This window comes from Perna viridis, chromosome 14, assembly GCF_037379345.1.
Source record: "Perna viridis isolate PV_CMFRI_1.1 ecotype Kerala chromosome 14, ASM3737934v1, whole genome shotgun sequence".
NCBI lineage: Eukaryota > Metazoa > Mollusca > Bivalvia > Mytilida > Mytilidae > Perna > Perna viridis.
The window spans coordinates 12,020,598-12,033,321 of NC_142458.1; the positions used below are offsets into that span (position 1 = coordinate 12,020,598).

The 12,724-nt window shown below is 33.3% G+C and overlaps 1 protein-coding gene across 1 annotated transcript in view; it reads right to left on the minus strand.

Moving 5' to 3' along the window:
* The window catches only part of LOC148598212 (MAM and LDL-receptor class A domain-containing protein 1-like), a 65,311-nt gene that overhangs the window by 26,596 nt on the left and 25,991 nt on the right, over positions 1–12,724 (minus strand). The window contains exons 17-21 of the mRNA XM_088561920.1: positions 11,609–11,738; positions 8,545–8,720; positions 6,917–6,998; positions 3,485–3,718; positions 2,291–2,367 (exon numbers count right to left, since the gene is read on the minus strand). Of these exons, the coding sequence (XP_088418046.1) occupies positions 2,291–2,367; positions 3,485–3,718; positions 6,917–6,998; positions 8,545–8,720; positions 11,609–11,738 (699 nt within the window). The remainder of the gene's footprint in view (positions 1–2,290; positions 2,368–3,484; positions 3,719–6,916; positions 6,999–8,544; positions 8,721–11,608; positions 11,739–12,724) is intronic.

Genomic DNA, 12,724 nt, shown 5'->3' on the forward strand with positions numbered 1-12,724 from the left:
ATAATTCTTAATCGCCACAGAACACCTGTGTTGTACAGCTGATAATACCACATGGGACCAATGTGGGTCTGGGTGTAAATAGAAAAAGCCCTCAGCAGTACTAAACTTGTCCTAAGAGGCAACTGAATAGTGCTTAGAACCCTGGCCAGGGGCTAGAGTTTTCTGCCCACAAAAACTGGGCTATGTGCTCTAAGTGGTGGAATGGGGTACAGCTGGCATGATACATGCTTGGGTTATCAGGACATAACATGGAAAACCTGACTGCAACATACACAAACCATAGTGGTGCACTGTGACAGGAAAAAAATTCCAAGCTTCCAGGCGCGGATCCAAGGACTGGCGTACCGGCATATGCCCCCCCCCCCCTAAATCGGTAAGAAAACAAATTTTTACCACAATTTCCACACCATAATACTTTTTGCCTTGCTTTGCACGGCATATAATTCAATTAACATCCTCCTCCCCTAAATTCAAATCCTGGATCCCCCCTGGTTCCTTGTATGTTAATAACCCTACTGAGGTATTTGACAGGAGTAGGAGCCTCGGCTTCACTACAGGACGCTAAATTGCCCTACCCTACCAACCTCTACCAATTTCTAATCCCAATCAAAGTTGTGTCCAACCCCATTTTTCATTTTTACATTATTTCAAATACAGATTGTCATCCATTTCATGTTTATTACCTTGATATAGCTGAAATATTGCTGCTTGGAAGTTTAACATCAATAAATCAATCAATCAATTAATCAATACAATTTTGAGGGTGCAAAATTTGGCGATGACAGCCATGTTTCTCAACAGATCAAAAATTCCCATGTCATTGACCGATTGGTCAATTAATGTTAGAGGAAAAGATTTTTGATAGAAATAACATTAAAAATAGCAAAAAATGAGAAGGCAATAACTCCTACATGGCTTAACAGATTAACATGAATTTTGACCAACGATAAATTTCATCATGCTGATCGCTTTCACGCAAGTCAAAATTTGGCTAAACCTAACAGTTTTGGAGACATACACATATGCGTAAAACAATTGTCTGTGTTCTATTTTTAGTAACAGCAGCCATGTTTTTTGACGAATCAAAAATCCCTACACAACTTTCATGCAAGATACTCCAAATAACATTCTTAAAAAGTTTAGTTCCAATTGGTCAAGTAGTGTCAGAGGAAAAGTTTTGAAAAATTGTTAATGATGGACACCAAGGAATGGCAGTAGCTCAATTGGCATTTGGTTAGGTAAGCTAAAAACACAGGAGTAATTTTGGCATTTCAAATTATTACAGATGCTAATTAGTTCATTTAAGAAGCAGTCTTTGTAAGAATCATGCAAAATCTGAAAAAAGTGATACACCCCAAAAAAGGCTACATATTTTTATTTTTGTAATTAAGTTGTTTTAGTCTATACTATGAAATGTGTAATTATTCATTCAAATCTGCCTGCTCTTAGGAGATAATCAACATTGAAAATCCAGTAGATTCTATTGTATTTGAGTGTCTTTTCTATGTAATTTTTATCACCTATGAACATTGGTTATATGAAAAACCACATGTAAGTTTACTATGACATTTCAAACAAAAAATCAAAAATAAAAATACGTAGGCTTTTAACCCATGAATCACATTTTGCATGATTCTTAGTTGGAGTGCTACTTAAGTATTCAAGCCTAGAGTAAATACTACAGTTTAAAAAAAAAAAATAAACATCTAAAATGTAAAAAAAATTAGCACACAAAATAAAAATATCTACTATTACTGCTTGTTATTTGTTCAAAACAAATCTGATTAAACTCAATTAAATCATGCATTACTCAAATAGAAAAACATAGAAATCTGCATATGACAAACCCATTTTTGGACTTACAAATGGTTTGGTTGAGAGAGGTATCTGATTTACCACAGTTAAAAAAAACATTTAAATTGATATAAAAGTGTGTGGCTTAAACAGGTTTTTGGATTATCCAGGGTTTGGCTTAGACAGGTTTTGGATTATCCAGGGTTTGGATTAGACAGGTTTTGGATTATCCAATGTTTGGTTTAGATGGGTATTGGATTATCCAGAGTTTGGTTTAGACAGGTTTTTGGATTATACAGGGTTTGGTATAGGCAGGTATTGGGTTATCCAAGGTTTGGTTTAGACAGGTTTTGGATTTTCCAATGTTTGGTTTAGATGGGTATTGGGTTATCCCAGGTTTGGTTTAGACAGGTTATTATTATCCAGTGTTTGGCTTAGACAGGTTTTGGATTATCCAGAGTTTGGTTTTGATAGATTTTACTGTACTTTCACTTACGACAGTCCAATCTTGATCATCATTTTGATCTTCAACAAGGAAACAAGCAGCATCTGTTTCAAAGTCACAAACTTCATCTGAAACATATCAAATTTTAATACAAGCAGACAGTATACAACATACTTTTAAATGGTATTTTGCTTGAAACTACTTTTCTTTTTTTAGTAAAGAAAACAATGAAACATAGAATTAAAATTTAATTTTTGTGGTAATTCCTTTTCACAGATTTTGTCAGGTGAACAAACTGCGGATATCAATTTTTTGCAGTTTCAAAAAAATGATAAGTATTTTACGGCATAAAATATCAATTTAGGGGAATTATGGCCCTGTCCAACACAAAAGTAGTGAACATTAGCACACCCTGAAATTTAATAAGTCTACAGTATAATATGTATCACTAATGATCATCCAATTATCATAACTAGTTTCAGTAAAAGTGATTAAAAAATATAACAAATAAAGAGTTTTACAGAGCACAGCATGATTCGACCACAACAAATCAAATCCTGTTCATTTAGGAAAATGTGGACACAATATTATTTTTTGACACACTTAAACATAGGTACTTAGAGCTCATTTTTGAGACAACAACTGGTGTGGACATAATTAAATCAAAAATTTGAAATTCAATTAAAAATTTTCAAAATTGGTCTAAAAATTTTAAAAAATTTGGATAATTTGGGATGTGGCCTCTTTGACCCCTTATACACTCAAAAACAGGAAAAGATATCTGAAATCTGACTGTAACACACAGACAGGGATCTTCATATGGAATCCAATAAAAAAATTATTTTGAAAATCGGGCAAATAGAAAAAGTTGAATTTTTTAGGGTGTGTCCACTTTGACCCCTTATTACTCATTAGAGTTACTGTAAATAAACCAATGTTAAAAGATGCCAATGAAGACAAGATAACAACAACAGGGTGATACCATTATACGACAAAGAATAGTTTTTGTGGTCAAATAAAAATACAGTTTAAAATTTCTAAAATATAATTTATAAGCACAATTTCCAGAGATTTTATAAGATTTCCAATCTTGGCTAAGGTCCAGTAAAATGCAGAGTTAAAGCTTGACTTTTGTTGTCCATTTCTCTATGGTCAGTAAAAGGATTATGAGTTGCATCAATGCATTGATTGACTTTCAAAAGCAAAGAAAAAACCAAAAAATTCTGATTGATTTTGACTGAATACCTGTTACTGGTCCTGCTGTTGGTTGTAGTGTGGTTGCTTTGGTGGCTGTTGGTTGAGTTGTGGTTCGCTGGGTAGTTGTTGGTTGAGTAGTATTCGGTTGGGTGGTCATTGGTTGAGTTGTTGTCAGCTGGGTAGTAGTTGGTTGAGTAGTATTCGGTTGGGTTGTGGTTCCCTGGGAAGTTCTTGGTTGAGTAGTTGGTTGGGGTGTTATTGGACCACTAGTTACTGGGTTATCTAGATAAAAATAGATAATAAAAATATGAGGATAATGCTACAATACCATAGAAAAAGGAACAGATATGGCCATAAAGTTAAAATACTGTCAAATAAGGAACAGATATGGCCATTAAGTTAAAATACTGTAAAATAAGGAACAAATATGGCCATAAAGTTAAAATACTGTAAAAAAATGAACACATATGGCCATGAAGTTAAAACACTGTTGAAAAGGGAACAGTTATGGTGATAAAGCTACAATACTATAAAAAAAGAAACAGATATGGCCATAAAGTTAAAATACTGTAAAATAAGGAACAGATATGGCCATAAAGTTAAAATACTGTAAAAAAAAAAAGGAACACATAGAACACATATGGCCATAAAGTTAAAACACTGTTGAAAAGGGAATAGTTATGGTGATAAAGCTACAATACTGTTGAAAAGGGAAAACAGATACAGTGATAAAGCTACAATACTGTAGAAATAAGGAACAGTTATGGTGATAAAGCTACAATACTATAGAAAAAAGGAACAGATATTGCGATAAAGCTACAATACTGTAGAAAAAAGGAACAGATATGGTGATAAAGATAAAATACTGTAGAAAAGGGAACAGATAGGGCCATAAAGGCTAGAAACCACTAATTCCACTTCCCATAGGCTTCTATGCTAATTTCACAATATTCAATGGCTTCTCTGGACTTCACCTTAACTTTAACCTGCAGAGGACTATATATCAGCATGATTCTACGTATGTCAGCTCACAATCCTCAGAATGGCATGTGGGGTTAGTAGACTTGCATTGCAGTACTGGTCACCGGAAATAAAGGGTCTATAAATAGCATGGGAAATCCCAGTGTTTTCACAAGATAGGGGTATATTTAAAAATCATTATGGAGATTAGGCTTCACATCACAAGAAGCAAAGTGTACCTATAAAATGTACAGAAATGTTTTTTCCTTTCAGAAACTGTTTAAATTTTTTAAATACGATGAAAACTTTTTTCACAGCACTATGAGGAACAGGGGTAATTTCTGCGTAGGACTATTTTTGCGTACGTGCCAAATGCTCACTGGTTGAATTGGTGGTCTGTAACCTAAAGCAACAATACTGTACAATACTCTGAATAAGGCACATAAAGGAAAAAAATGCAGAGATCTTATTGCATTAAATATTTGTACCTGAGAACTTCCAGAAATAATCCATCACAGTGTTTGTAAAATTTGCCTTTATAAGTATTGATAGGTCAATTTAGTTGAAATGCACTATGGAAAAAGTAGCAGGAACGTTTGTTATGCATTTTTTCCATGCATGTGAGCAGTCAAAAAATATCTATGTCACAGATGCTTCAGAGTAAATTCATATAGCCTTTCAGCTGTGTTCTAGATGTATTAAATATATTAGAGGCAAAAAAGAACAAATTGAGAATTATGATGTGCCACTCACTGCCTAATACTTACACAAAATGGTACTTAAATTCACATTTTTAACATCAATAAAAAAAAGCAAATGTAAAAAAAGAAGTTCTTTAACTTTATTTCTTAATCAACACCATTTAGTATTAAATTTGTGTAAAATAGAAAATAAAACAAAACTAACCTCTGGGTAATATATATGGACCTACATGTATCATTGGTCATGTACTGTTACAAGAGATTCCCAGGAGCCTGAATCACTTACAATGTTCATTTTTTTGCTTTTCAAGAACAATAACTCTTATATAGAGTTGCCCGATTACTTAAAGCCAAAGAAACCATTAGAAGGTCTTATCATAACGATCATTTCATCAATTGAAAGCTTTTTTTAATCTATTATAATTTTTAAGATATGCAGGCTTTAAACTACAAAAATATCCTTTTTTGCCTTTCAAGGGCAATAATTCTAAAAATGGGTCAACAACTTTGATCTAATGAAGCCTGTAGAAGACCTTGTTATAAGAATCATTTCATTAGTGAAATTTTTATCCTAGTTTTCAAGATATTGGCAGATAAAATTGTAAAAAAAATACTCAATTTTTGCCTTTCAAGGGCAATAACTCTAACAAGGAGTCATCAAACAATTTTGACCCAATCAGGCCTGTAGTAGGACTCATTAAAAGTGTCATATCAACAATTGGAAGTTTTTTTTATTTATCATATATATATATATATTACTGCAGTTTTCAAGTTATTGGTCGAAAATCAAAAAAACAAAAAACTTTTTGCTTTTCAAAGATCATAACTCTAACAAGAAGTCGTTTGATTACTTTGAACCAAAGCTGTGAGTTGGTCTTATCATAAGGATCATTTCATCAATAGAAAGTTTTTTTCTATCTATTATAGTTTTCAAGATTGGCTGAAAACTGCAAAAAATGTTATTTTTCACCTTTCAAGGCCAATATCTAACAAGACATCACCCAATAATTTTGACCCAATGTAAACTTATATAGAAGTATAAAGAAGTAAAGTCACATTTATTATCCAATATCTCTTATATTTAGTTTTGGAGATATGTAGCAATAATAACTTGAACCCTGTGGTCTAAAATATAGCAAGGACTGACATGTTTTACATTGATCTATATAAATCAATATAATGTTTATACGTCAGTCCCTGTAAGAATCAGGCAAAATGGGGAAAATCAGAAACATGCATGATAAATCTCCACTGATCTGACAATATAATATCACTCAAGCATACTTCCTCTATTTGAACAGACCATTATATGATCTCTGCATCACTGGCTTTCCACAGATATTTTTCAATAGAATGTTAAAAAAAGAGGTTTTTACAGATTTATCTGCGCATGAAGCATTCCTTTTCAGTGCACTTCAATAGAATTATAATTCAATGCACCAGCATGATATGGAAAATATATTTCCAAGATACTGATGGTGCAAATTGTCAAATTACACTATCAAAATGGTGGGTTTTCATACCATGTTTCACCCACCGCCTGATTCTTACAGAGACTGACACTTACAGAAGATTTCCTAAGGATACTGGTGACCAAGTTTGGTAATAATCCACTGAGTAGTTTTAGAGAAGAATAGTTTTAAAGACAAGTTAAAAACGGACAAAAGACAATGACAGATGCCAAGCAATGACAAAAGTTAACATGGCCTTTAACGCCAGGTGGGCTAGAATTAGGAAGTGATCAAGTTTTTACAGATTGGCTTGACAGATAATGACTGAACCTTAACCCATGACAGATCAGAATTATATTTGAACCTACCACAGCTTCCAGGGATAAATTTAACATCATCAATTGCAATGTCCCCCTTATATCCACTGCCCCTTGTGGCCTCAATGGTAACCTGAAATTAGAATTTCAAATTTTATTTATTATGCACACACATATAAATATATAAAAGCTGATCTAATCCAAAGGAAGGGAACATCATTTAGCCAGATCCTTTTACCTCAGTTTCCGCTATAGAGATGACCTATTATCATTAAACAATGCTAGTTCTGGGATTTTTTATGTTGCATCGACCCATATAATTTGAGATAAAGAATACTACAGATAATGTGAAGTCAGCCTCTTATCTTGACCTATACTTTGAGATTGATGGTAAAGGAAAACTATATTGACCAAAATATACAACACATGCTATGACTTTTCATTCCGTATTGTCAACTTTCCTTTCATGTGTGGCAACATCACTTCAGCATCTGCATATTTTTTTTTCATTTTTCATATCACAAATCATGCTTACCCACCAGTGAACCTGCTCGCTGCTCCCAGTTTTTTGTTAATTTAATTTGTTGCCATGTACCTATTATTCTGATCATTTATGTACTTTGTTGTGTGTGTCCATTTGCTGTCTGGTCTTTGCCCCCGGATTACATTTTTTTTTTTTATTTCCACTAGAATCTTGGTTCCCTTGAATATGCTTTCAGGTATGAGAACACAATTAATTCCCTTGACTTTTTGTTGTATACGAATATAGTTCCTTTTTTTTTAGTGTGTTCCTTCCTGATTTTTTTTCTTTGCTGACAAACTTTATTGCTTAGTATTTACTGCAGAAATGTAAGGCAAGGATCAAATTTAAAAGCGATTTTTTTTCCATTTTGTAATTTTATGTGGAAGGTGTGATTTGGTCCTATGAAAATAGGTCAAAGTTTAGGACATTTGGCAGTGGTCACTTTCATGTCTACAGGGTCTCCAAAGCAAAGTTGCTAAAAATAAAAAAATGATGGTGAATTTTTCTGGCACTCTTATAGAAATCTGCTTTTATACATGTTTCCATATTGGTGAAGAGTTAATGAGTTTGAAGCAGTGGAATTTCTTTTATATGTCAAGATGGGTCTGTTGAAATGCACTACGAAATTAATTGAGTCCTCGTACTTTCATGTACACCATGATATAGCATCAATTGAATGTTTTACATATCATATTAATCAGTTCAACGAAGTTTTAGTCTTTAAGTAGCAGTCTCTGTAAGAATCATGCAAAATCTGAAAAAAAGTGATACACCCCAAAAAAAGGCTACATATTTTTGTTTTTGTAATCAATTGTTTTATGGGTCTATATTGTGAAATGTGTAATTATTCATTCATATCTGCCTGCTCTCAGTAGATAATCAACATTGAAAATCCAATAGATTCTATTGTATTTTAGTGTCAGTTACAGAGTTATCTCCCTTAATTTTGAAATATACAGTGCAATCTATAGATTTTTTTATCTCCTATGAACACGGGTTATATGAAAAACAACATTGTACTTTCTGTTTTCTATGTAAGCATTCCAACCATGAATCACATTTTGCATGATTCTTATGTGGAGTACTACTTAATTTGTTATTCCAATTTACACAATGAGCTCCAGAAAAATTCTGCTTATAAACAAATGTTTCTTACCTTCAGATTTGGCATACTTGGAATATTAAAGAATGCATTATTCCAACTATTACCCTGATCTCCCTTTAGGTTAAATTGGATTGCTCTTGAAACACCGGTTCCCTCTGTATAAACGCTCAATGTACCAATATGGCTGCCATGCATATGATACCAGAATCGCATACACCGTTCTATATCTGTAATAGGATTGATAGGTTGATCATGGTTTATCATTCTAAGGAAGGAAATCCATGCATTTCAGGACTCAGATCTTTGACAAACAGAAACTCAGTGAGTGATGACTCACTATGGTGATACCCCAGCTTTCAATCACGATAAAAAATAACAGAGCCCTCAGTAAAAATGAGGAAATTTTTCTGAAAATGGATCCCATCATATATCATATCTACAGAAAAAATGTTTCAAAATATCAAACTGCCGTAATGAATAGTTGCTGAGAAAAATGTGAGTGAAAACCCATGACTTCCCACACTCAAGGCTAGTATTAAACCATCAATGTTCTCAAATCCATAACTGCCCACACACAAGGCAAGTATGAAACCACCAATGTTCTCTCTATAATGAGACAAAAAGATTTTATTGCACATGTGCACTTGTTATATATATAGAGAGAGAAAAAAAGGAGAAAGTCCAAATCAACTGCAAACAAAATCACCTACATAATCTAGTCATATCAAATTTGGAATAAATCAGTACTTATCCACTGGATAAAGTTATTTGACACAAAACTCAGGCACACATAAAGGCAAGATTATTCCTATAGACCAACCATTTATTTCAGTGGGGTATTAAATAATAAGATTATTTCAGGGTAGGAAACTCACCCAAATTCTAGCCAGTCCTGCCAAAAAAAAAAAAAAAAAACAGCCAGTCTTGGGTGGGCGGGCAGGCTACTACTTCTAATTCTGATTATTTTATTTGGAAGTATTAATTATTATCATTTGACATGTTTTAAGTACAGAAGAAAGCTGTAAAAACCAAATCTCTTCTGGTTTGGTTTAGACATGTGTATGGTTCAGACGGGTGTTTGGTTTAGACAGGTGTATGGTTAGGACATGTGTTTGGTTTAGACAGGTGTATGGTTTACTCTGGTTCACAACACTTTAAGCTGACATAGACAATCTGTCAGATTGTTTAGGGTTGGTTTATACAGGAAATTGGATTTTTCAGGGTATGGTTTAGACATGTTGATGGATCATCAAGGATTTGGTTAACACAAGTTGTTGACTTATCCTGGGTTTGGTTAATACAGGTTATTGGATTATTCAGGGTTGCATTAGATGGATCATTCGATTCTTAAAGCTGCATTAGCTGCCAAATTCGTTCAATTTTGATTTCACTGAATTTTGCTGATTCAATGAAATAAGTTTGTAGTTATGCAATTCAAGCAATAAATGTCGATAATACCTACAGAACATTGTAAAAACAAGGTTTTTGTAATCAGAGAAGATCAATAGCTCTGATCTTCTTATTTTTCGCCATTACTTCCAAAAATTGCTGACAGGACATTCACCTGGGTTAAAAATATTTTATAAAAAAATAACAACAGATACGCATATGTCTTGTTTTTATTTCATTTCATTTATTTCTTGATTAGTTTTCAAATAAATAATGACCGTATTTGAGCCACATTATATCACAATACATAAATTTCAAAAGGATCAGATTTGTTATTAAAGAAGCGACATTTACAGCACATGTGCGGATTAAGGTCACCATAAGTCACATGCATACAAATTTATCTAGGTGGATTTTTTGTCTTGCAAGACAATACATATATAAACACCTATTTAATGTATTTTATTTGTGGATGTCAAATGAAGTTATACAGGAAAAGTACAATTTTACAGAAATGATTCAAAATTAAGGTATATTTCAACAGAAACAAAAATTGACGAAATTTTCAAATTGCTGTAAGCTTAAGGGTAGCTATAAATTGAAAATTGACATTCCAAATATAGAATACTGATTTCAATGATCAATTAGCTTCTACAATATATATTCGGATTTAGTAATTTTATTTTGCCCGAGGTACCGAGCAGGAAAGTTAGCTCTATATTCAATTAACCCCCAAATTGGCAAACCTACCTCAATACAGTTAATTAACCTTTATTTACCACGTATCTAATATTTATTTTCATGTGATACATTCTTTTAAAACTTTTTTTCACCAAAAGCTTTAAACAAAAAAGCGAAGAAATAAAATGTCATTTTCGTAATTTTTTGGTTTCTGTTGAAATATGCTTTAACTTTGAATTATTTCTACTAAATTATATTTTTCCTGTGTAATTTCATTTGATAAATAAGATTCCACATATAATGTGCATTATAGTATTTATGGAATAGATGTCATTATTTGTCTTCCAAGACAAAAATGTTGACCTAGATAAATTTGTATGCATGTAACTTCTGGTGACCTAAATCCTTGCATGTGCTGTAAGGGTCAATTCTTTAAAAAAAATCTGATTGCAAAGCGAAAGTGATTAATCAACTACAAGGAAGACTGACGGACTCAAGCCGTAAAAGAAAAAAGTTCAAATACAGCACAAGGATCCTTTTGAAATTTACTTACTGTGATATTATGTGGCACAAATATGGCCAGTACTGGTTTTTGTCATTATTTGAAAACTAATCAAGAAATAGGTGAATGAAATGTAAAAAAGACACATGCTTACATGCGTATCAGTTATTGTTATTTCTTTTCACCAAGGTGAAAGTACTTTTAACCCAGGTGAATGTCCTGTCGGCAATCTTTGGAAGTAATGGCGAAAAGTAATTGGATCAGAGCTATCAATCTTCTTTGATTAAACAAACATTGTTCTCACAATATTCTGTAGGTAGTATTGACATTTATTGCTTCAACTGCATTATTACAAACTTATTTCATTGAATCAGCAAAATTCAGTAGAATCAGAACTGAACAAATTTGACAGCTAATGCAGCTTTAAGTTTGGATTCTCCCTTATTGAGCCCCTTTAAATATTTTCTATGAAGTTGGCTAATTAGGTATCTTATTTGTGCATTATACAGAGTCTAAGAACACACAGCTACATGTATAACGTACCAGAGAAAATACCACTTGTTTCCATTGTAGCCCTGTCTCCCTCCTTTCTAGGAGAGGAAGTCTCAATGTAAGTGTACTGGAAACCCTCCTTGGCTCTATTTGGTCCAGTGTCACTAGAACTTGTACTACCCTGAAAACATGAATGATTATGGTTTAATGTTCAAGGCAGATATTTATTGCATTTCAATTCAACTGGGAAGGGAATTGACCAATTTAACAGACCGTGTTTTGTCCTGCTGTGGAAGTACTATTGTTCTTAGGGTACCAATTTTTGTGGTTTTTGTGTGTATGCCAAACCAACAAATTAGGTTCCCAATGAAAAGTAAATTTCCTTTGATGTGAATACTGAAAACCTCATGAAACCAAGAAATAATGAATCCAAGAACCTGAGCTTCCTCCCTAATCCACAAAATTGGTATCCACAAAGTAAAGTACTTTCACACTTATTTAACATACTGGGCAGCATCTTTATTGTGCTAGATCACAGAAGCAAAAGTCGGCAGGTAGGCATGTCACCCCATTTGGACACACTATTCTGCTTGACACTGAGCCAATGAGTTGTTAGTCTATTCCCATTTATACCAGTAATGTCTGACTAATGACAATCAATTTCAAAGTATTTGGTGCAACTTGGCTGTGGATTGAATATACAACCTCACACAGTCAAGCACCATGCATATCCCAAGGCCACCAAGGTTGTGTGAAACAACATACAGACCTGTTCCAAGAGGGGTGCATATGCTAGAAATTCTGGTCGATTATATAAAAAACAATCATTGCCACCTCTTTGCCTTTTTTTTAATTTCTGGAGCTGCAACTGACATATCTATGCCCTCAACACCAACAACAAAGAGATTTTTAGAAAGTAATTAAATTTAAGCCAGAAACTAGACACAAATAGATGTAAGAATCCCTCCTCCCTTGAGATACTGAAGGATAACTGTAACCCACAATAGGTCATTGCTGATTGTGGGTGAAAGGTCATTCTGGTGGGCATGACAACCAATCAAAACATAGGTCATGCAGTTGGCAGGTATGGTTACACACACAAAACAGTCACATATGATAATCATATGTCACTTTATTTATATGATAATCATATGCTGCTTTATTTAT